At 31.9% G+C, this 18267-nt stretch overlaps 1 protein-coding gene across 4 annotated transcripts in view; it reads right to left on the bottom strand.

Moving 5' to 3' along the window:
• The window catches only part of Ppp1r12a (protein phosphatase 1 regulatory subunit 12A), a 134722-nt gene that overhangs the window by 29669 nt on the left and 86786 nt on the right, over positions 1–18267 (bottom strand). For 2 of the 4 annotated variants that reach the window (XM_040280275.2, XM_013364115.4), the window contains exons 9-14: positions 17974–18098; positions 11493–11708; positions 9560–9654; positions 8708–8812; positions 7214–7381; positions 6656–6832 (exon numbers count right to left, since the gene is read on the bottom strand). In XM_040280275.2, coding sequence (XP_040136209.2) covers positions 6656–6832; positions 7214–7381; positions 8708–8812; positions 9560–9654; positions 11493–11708; positions 17974–18098 — 886 coding nt within the window. The remainder of the gene's footprint in view (positions 1–6655; positions 6833–7213; positions 7382–8707; positions 8813–9559; positions 9655–11492; positions 11709–17973; positions 18099–18267) is intronic. The other 2 variants (XM_013364118.4, XM_005337992.5) reach the window with 2 other exon arrangements.

Here is an 18267-nt window from a genome sequence, read left to right as displayed (position 1 = left end):
GATATACAGGAATGCCTTTGATTTATGCGTGTTGATTTTATATTCTGCCACTTTGCTGAATTCATTTATTAGCTCTAGTAGTTTCTTTGTAGAACCTTTTGGGTCTGCTATGTATAGAATCATGTCATCCGCAAATAGTGATAGTCAAATTCATTTTTAAATTGTTTATTCTCTAGGGTTTCTTTTCTTTTTCTTAATTTTTTTTTTTTTGTTGCAGACGGACAAAATATATTTATTTTTATGTGGTGCTGAGGATCAAACCCAGTGCCTCACATGTGCAAGGCAGGCACTCTAGCACTGTGCTATAGCCCTAGCACCAGAGTCCTAATTTCTTATGCCATTCCTCTTAGCCCCCTCTTTTCAGTTTCTTGTAACGTAATTTTAGATGACATGTGAAATTATCTGACTGATTTCTAGACTGCCAATGCCTTCTTTCAGCACAGTAGCTAGGACTGATGGCAAAATTTAGACTATGAAATGGTGAGTAAGCAGCACCACTACACTCTTGGCAATGTGCTTTTTTATTAATGATGTTGTTGGCACACATCATACTCTTGAACAAGAGAATGAACAAGAATTGAGAAACTTTGAAATGGTAAAATATATGTCCTAAGTTAACAATTAAATAAAGTGTTGAACAAAGATAAGGTAGATCCCTGAAATACATCATGAATACACTGCTCTAATAATCAGTATTAGATGGGAAATTCAACCTAATTATATTAATATCTAATTTACATTTTGCTGAGAACACTTATGGAAACAGAATACTTTTTCTGTTAAGTTAATTAAGTTTAATTTATACCACCGGCTTCCTCTTCAAACCCCAATGGTCTGGTGAGGTTTTTTTTTTAATGCTACTTTATAAGAGTATATATATATTTTATATATTTTGTTAGCTTTAGTATTCATCTCAATTTATAATTCATTTTGCTCTTTAAGCTATTTATATGAGCACAATAAACTTCTAGATTTATTGCCTATTTTATGCCTTCTATTTTATCTATATTCCCTCTAAAACCTAGTATATGAGGCACAGGAGTTTGAAGATATACAACTGGATTCTCTGAATCAAGAGTTTCAAAGATAAAACTAGAGGGCACAATTCACTATCTGGTATTAAATCCTTAGATAATTAACCCTAAGATGAAGAAGTTCTCACTTAAGATCTTTAAGTCAAGAAGTTCTCAAGAGAGTGTTTTACTTCACTGAGATATTAGCAAACTTAGATAAAAATTTCATCATAACTGCACTTTAAGTTATTTTTATGATATGGTCTGAGAATCTATTTGAGTAACTTGTGCTATCTTGTAACAAAATAACTATATTTTTTCTCTTTATCATGTTTTCATCTTGATGTTGTTAAATACTGAAAGATCCTGTTTTTTTATTTTGCTATTGTAAGATTACATTTACCTAATCAAGAAGGCATACTTCTAATTGAAGCACTTTGTAAAATTTTCTCTCTTAACTACTTTCCACTAAAATATTAGTTCTTATGTAAATAACCTAAAATTTCATACTATTCTTAAAAATTAAATACCTAATTGTTTCTGTGACTTTAAATAAACTTGCTATACTAAAAGTAGAATTAAAAGCAGGAATTAAAATTAAATAATGAAATAAAATTTGGTTGTCCATCTTTCATTGATTTAGCTTCCTCTCAGAATCTTATACTGCGTCACACGACTAAGTCAGTCAGGGTCACTACAGGTGAATTTGGGCTGACTAAATAAAGACACTGACACAGAAAGTACCTTTTTCTTTGGGTTCAGTGAGGGCTCCTCAGCCACTACTCCCACAAGGGGGGCAAGGCAGAGGATAAAGAGGGGGAGAACTTTCTGAAGCCCTTTTTATTGAGGGGAAGACAAATGAGGCAAGGGGTCAGGTTTCAGGGGGTTGAGTCTAGCTTCCTGATGTCTTGCCATCAGCAGATTGACTGACATCTTGGGAGGCCATGCCCATCTCATGTGCTACATGGGGATCATAGGCAGAGTGCGCAAAAAGGACACACACACATCACTAGTCCAAACAGAGAGGCAACGTCAGTCCAGGCCCCTCATAGTTCACACACAGCCATGGCTGGCCCATGACAATCTTATTTAAAATTCTGCTACATATAGTTTTTGTCTGTACCAATGCACAAATGCATATGAGTACATCTGTGAGGACCTGCCTGCTCTTCCTTCTGGTGCTGCACTAAGCTTGACACGTCTCATTCTCCCACTGTTTCTTTTTTTAAGTTTTTGGTAGACACAACATCTTTTATTTTATTTTTTTATGTGGTGCTAAGGATCGAACCCAGCGCCCTCGAATATGCCAGGGGAGTGTGCTACAGCTTGAGCCACATCCCCAGCCCTCTCCCACTGTTTTATAAAGCTCATTTTATCAACTGTTATAAGTTTTCAGACTTTTGCTTAGATTTTATTTTTAATAACAACTGAGTTTTCTGGGAGCAAGTAATATGAAAGGAGAAAGACAATAATCAACAATCTTGTTATTAAGATTGTATAATGTATACAAAACATTATTCTGGGATACGATAAAAAATAAAGACCTGTTTTTCTGTAGAAACATGTATACAAATTTGGGAAATGATAAATATTCCATCCCGATCCTTTTTAGGAAAATCATAAAATACTAAAGGGTCTGAGGTGTACTGAGAGAAGTAACCTATTTAAATATTTCCCCAAATCATTTCAAGTACAGAATCTTTCTTCTTCTTTTGGTGGCACGTTTATTAAATGTGAAAAAGTGTTTCTAGGAATTTCAGCCTGAAAAATGTGATACGATCTATTTTTTTCACTCATTAGTTTAATTCTTATTTATATACTAACTGCCTCTTTTGAACTTCTACCAGATAAAAAGAATAAAAAAATAAAAGATCAAACCTAAAGTGGTAACTGATTTGGTTTAAAATAGGTCAGACAGATGCATATATCACTTCAGCATTACCTGAACTATTCTAAAAGAATGAACATGGACTGTGAATTCTGGCTACAACTCTACATGGTTGAATTTTCACATTTAGTTTAGAAGGGAGAAACTGCATTGCCACTTTACTCTTTTTACCCCACCATGGCAAATAACACCAATCAACTATCACACTCTCTTCCAATGGGCCTGGATCCCTTCTTAATACATTTACAAGATGTTGTGAAAAGTTAACAAACCCATCACACTTACTGGGGAGAGAAGTAAAAGTTTTCTGAAAAACTTATAGAAGATTTGTTCACTTAAACTCTCATATGTATTTGTCTTAAATTAACATGAAATCTAGCCTATTAATTTGTAACTTAAAACAGAGTTCCTATAGCTGATAGTCACCACCTGATATTCAGTTCCTGTCTCCTCTTTTGGAGTAATTATGTTAAGTATGAAGACAGACCTCTAAGAATAGAACGGACAGAAAAAAAAATATATATATATATATATATATATATATATATATATATATATATTTTATGTCTTCAATTCCAAAGAATTGATTATCAAAAAGATGGTAGACTATATCAGCCAAACTCCATTGTTGCCTGAATTACAGCTGTATCATAGTGTCTAACTACACTTTTTTCTTCTCATTACACAGGGTGTGTAATTTGTCTTAGATTATTCTGAACAACTCAAAGGTCATTTTGTTTTTCAATAAGGTATTTTTTCTTATAAATTCAATTATTCTACATTTTAAAATTTAACTGATATTTATTAGCTAAAATACTTATAATAGTTCTATTTTGGCTACTCAACCAAATTACATTTTTGAAAAACTGACACCAGCCCTTTCTGTATCATTTAGCTTTATTCCTATTTGCCCATTTGTATTTCTTCTTCCAGAAGAAATACAAATGGGCAAATGGGAGATAGCTGAACCAAGGAAAAAATGGTGGAAGAGAGTAGTTATACAAAAGCAACAGTTCCAATTAAGTATGAAGTTATTTGTAAGGTACTCTTTTGCAGTTTGAAAAGACTGGAGAATTACAAATACTTAAAATGGTCAAGGAATTTGCTATTTATGCTCCACCTATTTAAATCTAGCTTCTCCCTACTTCCAAAACAGAAATTAATACACTGGAATTCTTAACTAAGAAAAACAGGAAATCTCAACACAGTCTAATAAAAAACAACAGGAAAATTCAAGAACACTGTGTAAATTTAAAAATGTGTGTAGTAAATATTATATAAAATCCTAAAGGCATGGTAAGGTACCTAATGGTATAAATGTGTCGATTTATCTTTTTCAGTCACAATGTATTTTTTTAAAATACTTTGTTTAGTTGTTGATGGACCTTTATTTATTAATTTATATGTGGTGCTGAGAATCAAACCCAGTGCCTCAGACATGCTGGGCAAGCACTATACCACTGATCCACAACCTCAGCCCAGCCACAATGTATTTTAAAATTATCATATATACATTTTAAGGCAAATTATGAACCATAAACACTTAGGACCAATGATGAAATTTGATAATAAACAGAAGCTAACAATGTATTAAAAATGGCAAATGACTATTTCACATTAAAGAACACACAAACATTAATAATACTGCAAACATCATTAAAACAAAGACAAACAAAATCTCTACAATAAGACCAAAAATAATGTCAGTAGACACATTTTGTTATGTTATTAGAATCTGCATTGTTCTAACAATTTATCAAAAATTTAATTTTCAATCTTTAATATCTTCCATTAAAACTAGTTTAGGACTGATTCTAAAAGGCAAATTCAACTCTCTCCAAAAGAAAGAAACAAACAAAGAAACAAAAATCTGACATCAAGAATCATAATTTGAGCTAGGGTTGTAGTTCAGTGATAAAGAGCTTTCTGAGCATGCAGAAGTCCCTGGATTTTATCCCTACCATGGCACCCTCCAAAAATCCTCATAATTTGTTCTGAAGCAACTGATGATTCTGGGAGATAATCATGAGGTTTTACCTGTCATTGAAGAAATTTTTAAAAGCATGAAATGCTGGAGACAGAAAGTATTCCAGAGTTAAAAATTACATAAATCAAGTACTCCTTTTTACAGAAGAAAATTCTGATCTTAAGGATCAAGACATAGCAAGGGACTGGTGTGTAGCTCAGTACAGAGGCCCTGAGTTCAAGTCCTAGCACTGCCTTTAAAAAAAAAAGAAAAGTACGGTAAGGATTAAAAAATGAAGAACTTCTCTTCTTCAACACATCCATCAAAAACAGGCTAAGCCTACAAACTTATTTTGATAAATTTGATCAAATGATGGATTACTTTAAGGGTAAGAATGATGTGTGATATTCTCTAATGTCTGTTGGTATATGAAAGCACCATAAAAACCTAAACTGGACTTAAATTTGTAGAAAATAATAATTAAAATGAACATGATATGCTAGTATTCCACTCAAAAAAGTGCTAACCATTTACAGTGGTGTTATATAAGTTTGATTAAAATTCACCATTAAAATAGGAATGAAACCTAAATATGCTAATAGTAACTAAAGATGCTATGATAGGAAAGAAAATATTTAACAATAACTTTTTATGTTTTCTATATTCAAAAACAAATACTATGATTAGGCCATAATACTACAGGCAAAACACATTTACTAGGCACTCAAGAAAAGCACTCTGTATATAACACTGTGATAGAAACAAAAAGTTAATCCCATCAGTATTTTAGTAAGAAAAATATAGTCATGTAGCTAATTTAATTTTACAAGAATATAATATAAAAACAAAGCTGATATTTAGTGTACTAAGATTTCAATTTCTTTTAAAGAGGAAAAAATAAAATTCAAAATTAGGGACTGTGCTTGACATAGCAGAAAGAACCGGACTGATTCTACAATCTTGGGGTGTATCTCAGCTTTCACACCAATTAATCAACTATACAAAATTGGATAGTCACATAATATCTCTGGATCTCAGTTTCCTTCTGTGAAACAAAAAGATATCACAAAAGATAAGTAAGCTCCTTCCTACATCTATGATTCCATTTCAATAGGCAGCAGAAGGAAGATGTGAACAATATTCCTAAGTACATTTAAGCACATAAAATAAATTCAGATTCTTTGTACCAGATCTATAAGAATTAACTAAATGTATTTTACAAAACTAAAATTATTTGGCTTATACCTATAAAAAGAGCCCTTCCATCACCAAAAGAATATATATATTTATACATTTTATACATACATATGTGTGTGTGTGTGTGTATATATATATATATATATATATATATATATATATATATATATATTTTTTTTTTTTTTTGTAGTGTTAGAGAGGGAACCCAGGGCCTTGCTAGGCAAGCACTCTACCACTGGATGGGAACACCCAGAAAAGAATTTTAAGATGAAAATTTCAAAACAGCTTAACATTCATCAAATTTCTAAATAACAGTAGGAAATAATGTGAAATATAAGTAAGAAGACAACTATGAGGCTTACTGCCTTTAAACAAAAACGTTAATTCTCTCAGAGATGGATTACTAAACCTAAATACTAATAATTGCTAGTTATTTCAATTTAAATAGTTTCAAGCTGACATAAGAGTATTTCATTTAATAGTCTATTGGAGAGATGGTCGTCAACTTCCCAAAATTTAAAAAACAAAAAACAAAACCAACTTTCACCACTAAGCAAACATATTAGCAGTAGTGTTAGGACCTTTACACACCTGCGTCTCTCCCTGACCTCTGATGTGGAGGAGACAGTGCCAGCAGTAGTTGTAGTCAGAGTTGTGGTAGAAGCTGCAGCATTTACAACAGTTGGAACAACAGGAATGGTCACTGCCGTAGGAACACTGTCCTTTTCTTTTTCAGTACTATCATCAGCCCACAAACGATTTGAGGTACTATAGCATCATAAGCAGCAACACAAAAAGAGAAAAGGAAAACAGCTAAACAATGAAAGCACTTTCTAGCAGCTGAACACATGTGACTACAGGGATGGATTTTTTAAAAACACAAGGTGAGACATCTTTCAACTATGAACCAAAAAGCTCACCCTGAGATGTCAAAGAGAGAAATTTACATTTTAAACAATCTAATTCAGGAACTTATTCTGTTTTCCCCAAACATGCATAATTGCTTCTTTTTGGAATCAATTTTTGTTTGGAAATAAATTTAGTAAGATAAATGAAAAAAATCCAGAGCCCCACAATCTTCTAAACAAATATGCATGCACATACATAAGCACACAGTAGACCTGAACATAAAATGTATCTGTAACTTACCTGCTTTGTGTGCCTGCTGAGGAAGAACCCGTTGTAATCTTTGTAGTAGTGCTTGTGCTGGAAAGCAGGCTTTTCTGAAGCCCAGCTGCAGAGGTAACTGTTGGTGTTGATGTGGTGCTTGGAACACTAGAACTAATCAAATCATCTTGTCTTCTACCAAAGGAGCAACTAAAGGAAAGAGTCATATCTATATAGGATGTGTCTGAATGTGTGTTCTATATTTAATGTCTAATACATTATACAAATTCACAAGACCAGGAAATATCTAAGAAACTGTGTTCCTAAATATACCACCAGCTCCAGCACCAAGAGTTGCATCTACAACTTGCTAGAGTTTAGATGATTTCACTAATTAAGTAGTGTATCATTTTACTGCCTGCTTCCAACTCCTTTGAAAAAACCCAAAGATAATCTGATTTGATATTTCATACTTCTGGAATATTCAAGATCATATGGTCATACCAGATGGGTCCTAAGAAAATACACTGGTAGGGCTGGGGTTGTGGTTCAGCAGTAGAGCCCTTGCTAGCATGTGAGAGGCCCTGGGTTCAATCCTCAGCACCACATAAAAATAAACAAATAAAATAAAGGTATGCAGAAAGAAAAGAAAAGAAAAGAAAAAAAAGGAAAGAAAGAGAAAGGGAGGAAGGGAGGGAGGGAGGGAGGGAGGAAGGAAGGAAGGAAGGAAGAAAGGAAGGAAGGAAGGAAGGAAGGAAGGAAGGAAGGAAGGAAATGCACTGGGTGGTTTTATCCAGGGAAAAGCAAAACATTTTACTTTTTAGGAAAAAAAAGAAAGAAAGAAAGAAAAGAAATAACACTTATTTTTGTTCTTTTGTGGTACCGAGGATTGAACCCAGGGTATTGTACATGCTCGACAAGCACTCTACTACTGAATTACATCTCCAGTCCTTTTAAAACATTTTTTGAGACAGGATCTTGCTAAGTTACCCATGCTGGCCTCAAATTCCCAATGGTCCCGCTTCAATCCTGAGTGGCTGGGATTACAGGTGTATGATACCATGCCCCACAAGGAAATTTTTCTGGCTATGGTTCAGATTCCTAGGAGAGACCCATGCCTCCATTATACTTGTTCATTTCTTACTCTTTTCAGTTGTTTTTAGCAGACAATTAATTTATAGGGTTTATTTTCTTCTTCAAGATGATAATACTAATATTCCACTGAATGATGACCAGATCTTAAATAGAGACACTGACCTATTTCAGTTGCTCTACTTATTTATATAATAAATTCCTATGAAAAATGCTTCATAATATATCAAGTTTAAATATATCATAGAAAGGCGTAAGTAAAAATAAACCCACCCATCTTTAAATACATTACTGCCTTTAAATCAAGTTTTACGTATGAGAAAAGATATAATATTTAATCAAAGTACCTAATGCTTAACTGATATTAAACTGAGGGCTTGAAACAAACTGCCTAATATTTTTATAAAAGAATACATAAAAACCATCTAAGAATTCCATTATTACCTTTTATGATAAGTTGATCCTTCATTAATTGAGCTGTTTTTTTTAAGATCATCTTCCCATTTTCTTCTTGTATAAGAGCTACTTGTTCGTAAACTCAAAGAGTCTCTGTAAAGAGAATACCCTTCAGATTCTGATGATTTTAAAACAAGATTTAAAAAGTTGCACACTAATAATAAATATTAGTAGAAGCAGAAACTAATAGAATCCCATGGGAAAATACTTTGGTACATTTACCAATAAGTGAGAGTAATTATTCTATTCCCATGGTATAATCCTAAATATGGGGAAAAAATTAAGATATTTACAGAAATATTATTTGTGATCACAAAATATTAGACTATATGCCCATAGCAGGAGATCTATTCTATGACATAATTCACTGATGAAAAATAATATTTTTTGAGAATATATACTTAACATGTTAAGATTGATTATGAGATGCTAGGTGAAAAAATATCCAGGCACACAAATGGATGTTATAATGTGATTACAACTATATTAAAAAGTTCACAAACTCTAAAATGTGCTGAAAATAGGAAGGAACCAAGGAAAATAATGAAACTGATTGAGCTTTTCCTCTCTTCTTTCCCCCTTTCCAAATGTTTGAAATGTTTATAGAGAATTTGTGCTGCTACTTTCCCTGTACTCTGTTCCAGCCATATGGCCTTCTTTGCTACTGTATAAATGTACTAAGCCTGAACTCCCAAGACCATGTACCTGGTGTTCTATCAGGAACATCCCCTATCTCTTCCAGATTCCATACTCACATAAACACAAAACTTATGTATTAATTTTGATGCTAGATAACAAAGATTTAAAGTAAAGGCATAAAGCAAATCATAATAAACTTACCTGTTTTCTTTCTCTTCAATGTCAGATGTGCTAGCTAGACGTCTTGGTATAGTAGGTGCAACATATGCAAGCCTTGCTCCTTTACTCTCTCTCTCCTGCACAATAGGAAAAAAAAAAAAACACGAATGAAAATAATATTGTGTGCTGAAAACAGTCATTGCTAAAAATATTAATAGTTATTCAAAAAAGCATAATTACAGGCTATCACAATTTATAGTATTTCCATATTTCTTAGGTAAGCTCTAAAACTGACACATATCAATAACCAGGCACTGATGGATATGGTGGCATGTACCTGTAATCCCAGTCCTAGAGACTGAGGTGGGAAGATCAAGTATGAGGCCAGTCTCAGCCACTCAGGGAGACTCTCAGCCACTTAGTGAGACTTTCAAAATAAAAAATAAAAGGACTAGGGATGTAGTGTAGTGGTAAAGTGTCCTTGAATTCAACCCTAGTACAAAAATAAATAAATAAAAATCAAGTACTACATAAGCTCTGAAATATGGCCTGTTGAACTAATTTTCTTCATTCTCCTTAAATCTAGAATTACAAAAAAACATAAGAAAGAAAATTTCTTTTACTTCTTAAGGATTTTTGATAAAACTTCTGACATTAAAATAATGTAGTACTGCAAGCTAAAACACTCTGCTTCTCTCAGACTGTCTCAAATAATGTCTGAAATATGGTTCACTGATAATTCCTAATCATTTGTTATATAAGCTATTCATAACCTTGTGAGTCTATACCTTAATAATACATTAAAATATTCAAAACAATCTAAATTATGTTTATCCAAATATGGCTGTGTGTAGTGACAATGATGGGTTTACTGACATACAATCCTGAAAAATAATTAGGCAATAAATTTATAAAAAGCAAAAAATATTAAATTAACTGAGGAAAAATTTGATAACATTTCTGATAACAAGGAAACCTATGAAAACTACATATATGGAGTACAAGCACAGAATATAAACAATCTAATTATCATACAATGGCACTGAATAAAAAGACATATCTGTTTGATTCCAAATTAGTACTGCCTTTCAAGTGTAAATAAAAGTACTTATTAAGACAAAGTTGCTCGTAATGTATCAAATCAAAAAGCTGGTAAGAAACTGTAGATACTGGATGAATATGAGTAGAATCACATTCGGAAAAAAAAATGTGTCCCTAAGCTTTGGAAAACTTGTGAAATCATAATACATAATAAACTTATTCCTTAATATATTCTATTATAAAATGTAGTGTGAAGGATTTTCTCCAAATGTTTTGAAATATGCCACATGGTTTTATTTTTATTAGTTCATTTTAGTTATAAATAACATTGGGGTTCATTTTGAAATAATTATACAAGCCTGGAATAAAATTTGTTCTAATTCAGTCCCCAGTATTTCCCCTTTCCCTTTCTTACTCCTTCCTTATTCTTTTTCTTTTATTCTACTGATCTTTCTTTTATTTATAGTGTTTTTAAAAATTAGCGTCTTGTAAATATACATACAGGTGAGATTCACTGTGAAGTATATTCATATATGTACAGAGGAAAGTTTGGTCAGGTTCATTCCACTGCTCTTGCCTTTTCCTATCCTTCCTCCTTCTGCTTCAACCCTCTTTCTCTACTCCACTAATTTCTTCTACTTTCATGGGATCCCCCTTTTTCTTTCTTTTTCTCTTTAAAGATTTTTTAAACTTAAGTTAGTAATAATCCTAAAATTTATATTTTGAGCAAATACATGTGATCTTCTCAGTACTTATAAGTCCACACATGTATTTATTCAAGATGGTATATTTTGTAGTATATAATTAAGTCTGGTGAATTAACTTGAGATCTAGGATTTAAAGATATCTAGTAGAAAACCTATCAGATTTGATGTTTCTAGAAAATAAATTATTAAAGAGTTTTATAGAAACCCCAGAATGTGAAACAGATTACCTTTTCTTTATTATCCAAAGAGGAGGAAAGTCTGGGACTTGAAGCTGAACGTATAACACCTGCAGTGTCTTTTTCTTTCTGAGCCTCTTTAGATGCTGTGATTTCAGCAAGTGCACCATAACTGCCAGTCTTTCTAAGTCCTAATCTCCAAGATGCAGGAGATTCATCTTTTCTCTCTTCTTCTTTGGGAGAAATTTTTGTAGTTGAAGTTGGAAACTGTTTTTATTAAGAAAAAAAAATTATCCAAACTGATTAGTCCTGAATTTGGAAATGATTAAGTTTTCAGATAATGTCTAAAATTATAGTTAATAGTTTGAGAAAACACTTTTACTAGATAGGTTAATATCTTAGTTAAAAAAGTAAAAATCTAAAACTGAAAGAGGAACAGACTACCTTTACAGAGGTTAGATTAGAGAAAACACTACACACTTTATATCACGCAGAAAATTTATGATGCAGATACAAAAAACAAAAATGAGCACACCATAAGGACTTAAAACCATGCATCTTTGGAACCAGTATTTGTATTAAACTTGTTATATTGTATCCTAATATAAATTCTTGCACATAGAAATGCCTCACCATAGATTTTTCACCCTTATTGGGCACAAGAACAATGCCAGTTTTGCGCAAGCCCTGCCTCCATGATGCAGGATCTATTGATTCCACCACAGGCATGATAGGAGCAATGAAATCATACTAAAGCCAATTAAAATGAGACAGGTAAAGAGATAAAGATTGAAAGCATGAAAACAAAAAAGGAAGTTATGAGCAAAATATACTTTTTTTCCTTTTTAAAAGAAATTTATAATAGATCGAAACTCAATAATTCAGTAATGACCCAATTTTTGAAAAATCACTGGGAATAAATTCTGGTTTTAGCACAAAGATGATCTGAATGAAATCAATTAAAAAACCTCTAAAGCAGTTCAAGGCACATACAGTAGATAATATAATAGTATCTGAGTGAACAAACTACTGCATAAGAATTGTTTTACCCATTTTTATATTCTGGTTAAAATTTAAATGAAAATCTGATAACTGATATTTTCTAAGTATAACATTTAATTCAATAATATCTAAAATGTCACAACTTCAAATTTACTGTTTGACTTTCTCACCAAACATTAAACATTTCAACTATTTTTTAAATGTACAAATAATTACTCCACTCCTTAAGGAGTTCTAATAATTGCAATTTTTTCCTAAAAATGCAACATTGTTCACTTCAAATAGTTCACTTCATCAATTTTCAGTTCCAGAATTTAAGTGTTCAACTACAGTTAAATATAAAAAAGTGAACACACAAGTATCTACTTGCTACAAGCAGAAAGTATTGTTTTTCCTTTTAAGACCTTTCTTTTATATTTATTTTCAAAGACTGCTATAGTTAGCATATTAATAGAGCATGTTAAAGTTCCCACTTCACAGACAAAATTCTCATAAGATACCTCTAGTACTTCAATTAATCAATTTGTATCAAAACACAGCAGAGTCCAGAGTGTGGGATATTTTAAAGTTTTGAGAGAAGTACAGTGACATCCCTTGGACATTGTACAAAAGCCATCATTAATTTATTTGCACCTGACTATTTAATAAATGAAACAAGTATTTCTTTGGCCAAGTACACCTGGTGGGGGAGGAGTGCAAAATACCAGGGACTCAGTTGACCAAGAAATATTCTATGCAGTAACATAGGTACTGAGACAAGAGTATACATTTTAGGTTTTGCAGACCACAGATAATATATAAATAAAACAGTGTGGCTATGTTCCAAAAAATTTTTATTTAGGGACAATAGAATCTGATTTGATGTCCAAAATAGTCTTTTATTTTTCCTCAATTATTTCTACATGTTAAAACCATTCTTAATTGTGGATTATACAAAAATATAGTAATGGGCCCACCAGTTATAGTTTATCAGCCTCTGCTTGAGAACTCATCTTCCCTACCAAAACCAAAAACAAATGTTTCTCCTGCAGACAGACAGGAGATAACATATGTTTTGTTATAACAGAAGCTAACATTTAACAAAATGTTTACTAGTTTTGGCCCAAAGCTATTTCAGAGTTGGGACAACTGAGGAAGTAATATCTATTTCGAAATGGGCACTTGTTACACTGTAATGACTGATATACCTCTATTCTGCCTGACATAAATTTGGATTTAGGTACTGGCTTCTACGTTTAAAATTATTTTCCACAATTTTACTTGGTGCATAAATCTTTCTGAAATAATGAACAATCAATACTTTCTTCCTGGTCTTATAATAAGACATATATTCATCTTCCTACTGTGGTGACCACTTATCCTTTTCTTAGATCCCTCTCCCCTGTATTTTTTATTTTTTTATTAGCAATGTTCTTTTCCTAGTACTGCAAGATAAGTATCCTAAATATCTCAGATCTCCCATTTTGCCTTGTATTTTCTTCTGCTGAGAGATGAGAGCAGACTCTTTTCTACTTCTTCAGGTTAAATATTACTTTTATTCAGGTTATTCTCAAATTTAACTGTTATTTTCCAGTTTACTTTAACTCCTAAATTCCCAGTCCTGACATTTTATTTCCCTGTAGAGCTACCTATCTAGAACTATATTTGGAACTTGAAACTGAACATATCTAAAGTCAAATACTTTTATTTCCAAAACAACTCTTAACTCATTTTCTATTTCTAGTAAAGGCACCAATGTTATTTGTTCAATTCCCACAATCATATTAGACTTCCTTCTCATCTCCTTCCATTCATAAGTTAGGTGCCAAGTTTCCAAATCCCCTTTCCTTTTTAAGCATACACCCACTTCCCTAGTTTACACTCTTATCACTGTGGGTAACTTCAATGATTTTCTGATAAATCTTTCCTTAATCAGTCTCTGCCAGAATGAATATTATGAAAGAATAATTTTCTGCTGGGTACAATGGTGCATACTTGTAATCTTAGCAGCTCCGGAGGCTGAGGCAGGAGGATCCTGAGTTCAAGCCAGCCTGAGCAATTCAGCAAGGCCCTAAGCAATTCAGCAAGACCCTGTCTCTAAATACAAAAAGGATTGGGGATGTGGCTCAGTGGTTAAGCATTTCTGGGTTCGATCCTTGGTACAAAAAAAAGAAAGAAAGAAAGAATAATTTTCTCATGGCACTGTTCACACATTTTCTGTGATACTCTATTATCAAATAAATTCTAAAAGTATAACCATAGAAGTGAATCAGATATTCCATAATTTGGCTCTACTTTTCTTGCTTTACTGTGCATATATGTACTCTATAACTAATCAAACTGAATAATTAATTTTTCCTACCAAATATTATCTCTACTTGCTCATATTATTTTTCATCTCTCCTTTTATACAAACTCGTCTCTCTTAAAGTACTACCTACTCATTATTCAAGATCTATCACAAATGTTCTGTTCCCATTACTTTAAATCAAATGTAATTTTTATACTATCATACCATTATGTTGCATTTGTCCTTTTTTATTGACGTATTTCATGTACCCACAGCAGAGACTTGTCTTTTATGAAATTATTATTATGCTTTTAATATCGGATTTGATTAACTAGAACACAAAATTCCAAGAATTTTTGCCACCCAGTAAAGAAAATATGATTTACACTTCTTTGGACTATATACCCATACAACACAGTAGGTAATCTGTTCCAAAGGTAACTATAATGCTTATTTTGACTATAGAGAGTAATATAGTCTTATTGTTAGTTAACAACTTAAAGCATAAAATCAAACTGATAGTTTTATATATAATATCTCCACAAAATATCTGCCTGGTACAGAAGTAATTCTTTAATTTTAGCTCAACATTTAAGAACTTAAAGAAGGATAATTTAAAGTGAATAGTTCTGTTTTTTTTTTTTGTTGTTGTTAAAGTTACCCTGCCTTAATAGAAAATAAGCAGCATTTAAAATATTCTGTATGCTTCCCCTTTTTGTGATCTATTCCTTTCCATGGAATAGATATATATAATATATAAATAGATATAGTTTATATATATATAAATAATAAATATATATAGTTTCATACAGTAGGCACTAGTGGAGGAAGCTGAAAAAGTTAACATAATTTTGTGTTAATGTTAAAAGCAGAGCAGTGACTGGAAATGTACAAATTAGAACCCTTAAAAGCATTTACAAATTAATAATTCATTTAAAAAATTCTTATCTGTTAAGGTCTCTCAAGTTATATGTAAAATCTTGAAAAAACCCTAACACTGAAATGCTAAATAAAAGTAAATAAAAGAATATGAGTACAATTAAGTATAAGAACAAATTTTAGAAGTCATGTAATACCGATAAGACTCCCCCACCCATTAAAAATAATTCAAATTTTTAGTACAAAGTTTTACTGCTTTGAATAAAACATGGTTACAAAACTCCAAGAACAAAGACTGAAATGATATGATCTTCAAAGTAAATTATGATGCTTAAAATTCAGAATTAAATGGAATTTCTAAATGGGCAAGTAAATAGAAGCAGGTGTTTGTTATTAAATCAATTAGATTATAGAATCAAAAGTGATTTTGAGTAAGAACTTTTATAGCAAAAATACTGGTACACTAAGTTAACACAGGTATCAAGTATATACTTTCAGTTAGGGTGTCAGGTATAAATTGAAAAATTAATTGACATAAATCTAGGGTTCTGTCTGAGAAAAAGAAAACTGAACACAAGAAGACTATTCAAGCTCTGGACTATAGGAGGAGAGGGACTGTTTAACCAAATACCAAGAGAAACCAAGAGAAAAAGAGACAGATACACTCAAAGGATTGGAGCTTCTGGGAACTTGTGATGATCCCATGGTCCTAACAGACAATAAATCAAAAGAACGAAAGGGTGCAGGAACAATTTTAGTATTGACTGAAGAAATACATGGGAGTTCCAGAAATAAATTAAACTTCAGTTCAACTGAACTTTAGTGATACTACTTATAACATAACAGTTTTTAAAATTCTACAGAAAAATTAATTTTAGAGAATTTCATATTAAAGCATACATAATTATGATCATATGACATAGGCTCAAGAAGCCCTCAGTTCTGGAATATAGAAAGTCAATCATATATGACATTTGAACTATACCAGTGAAATCCATACATTTCTACCACTATGAATTCATGTTATTGTTTTACTTGGAAAAAGTTTTAGAGAAGAATTATTACTAACAGTACAGGCTTTTAGAAAAATTTTCTAGTTTATGATTATAAAAAAGATCTATATTTTGAGCACCCTAATTAAGACTGACAACATAATAGAAACACAGTGGGTATTTGAAATAGGTTCTCAAATCCATGCAGCCCAAATATTGTCAGATAAGCAACAAAGTAAGAATTTTAAAGACAGAGATATATCAATTGAACACAATGTGCAATCCTTGAGTGAAAGCTCAATTTGAAAAAAAAGCACAAAAGAAAAAAATCTGAGTATATATATTAGTTAAAATAATAGTCCTGTATAAAAGTTAAAATCTCCTCTGTAGGAATGAAGGAAAATTGCCTTCATATTTAGGAGATACTGACATTCAGGGATGTAGTTTTATTATAACTACATTCAATTGTTAAATGTTTTGTAGGGGGAAAGTTTCTTTGTACAGAGAGTATACTCATTAAAGATAAGAAGGAGTTGATGAGGAGAAATCTTTATAAAGACACAAATAGGTTAAAATGAAACAACAACAAGAAAGAAACCTACTCTTTAATTTGGGTTAAAAGGACAGGTTCTAGAGTAGAAATGAAAAGGCAAGTCTTCAAAAAGAGTAACACTCCAATTGGAAAACTGCTTTGGTGTAGAACAGAGGCAGAGAGAAAAAGAAGAAATAAAATTAACATTTTGGGAGAACACTTAATCACTCGTCAAGCTCATTGTCTCAACCAATCCTTATAATATTAACGTTACTTCTCTTTATTATGTCTTATGACAGATAAGGAAGATAACTCACACAAGGTCGTAACAAGAGGTGGCGCTGATCTCTGGTATGTCTGATCACAGAGATCATGCTCTTATTGTCATACCATAGTGGCATGCCTAGTGTTCACAATACTATAAAGAGTTAAAAAAAAAATCTAGATTCTAGCTCTCACTGACTTTAAACTTTTTGTGGCTAACTGACCCACATGTGAAATTATTAATACCTATACTATATTTAGCATACATAAAGGATATAAAACCTGAAATTCTTACAAAAAAATGAGAAATAAAAACTGTGATGATCATTTGTTTAAATATTACGAAAATTTAAATCTTCCTGCTATTTACTTTAACTATCAATTGTATATGTTAACTACCAACTGTAATACTGAATGCAAAAAGGATTTTTAAAAAGACTATAATATGGTTCAGAAGAAATCTCAAACTAAAAACCAGAAAAGTATAATATACTTTCTAGGAAAAACAACTAAAAATTCAGGACTGTTTTAATGATTAGTCCAAGTGGTGCTTAAATAGAAAACATGTATTTTTAAAAAACAATTTTGGCTTACCTTTTTAATAGGTGATGTGGGTGTTGCTTGACTTGATGACAGAGTAGGTGTTGTAACAGCTACAGGAGCTGCTTGTGTACTAGAAGTGTTGGCAGTAGTTACAGAAGTCACAGGTTTTGTCTTATCTATTAAAAAAAAATGTAAGAATCAAGATTCTATAGAAATTCGGCTTCAATGGCTGTCTTTTCCTAGTTCTGATTTTTTACAAGTGGCTTTTTAAGATATTTGTAGAAATGTCTTTGTAGGCTGAAGTAAATTGTTAAGAAAACATAAAAGAAACAAAATAAAGCTTTG

The sequence above is a fragment of the Ictidomys tridecemlineatus genome, chromosome 6, assembly GCF_052094955.1.
Source record: "Ictidomys tridecemlineatus isolate mIctTri1 chromosome 6, mIctTri1.hap1, whole genome shotgun sequence".
NCBI lineage: Eukaryota > Metazoa > Chordata > Mammalia > Rodentia > Sciuridae > Ictidomys > Ictidomys tridecemlineatus.
This window is presented reverse-complemented; position numbering and strand designations above follow the sequence as displayed.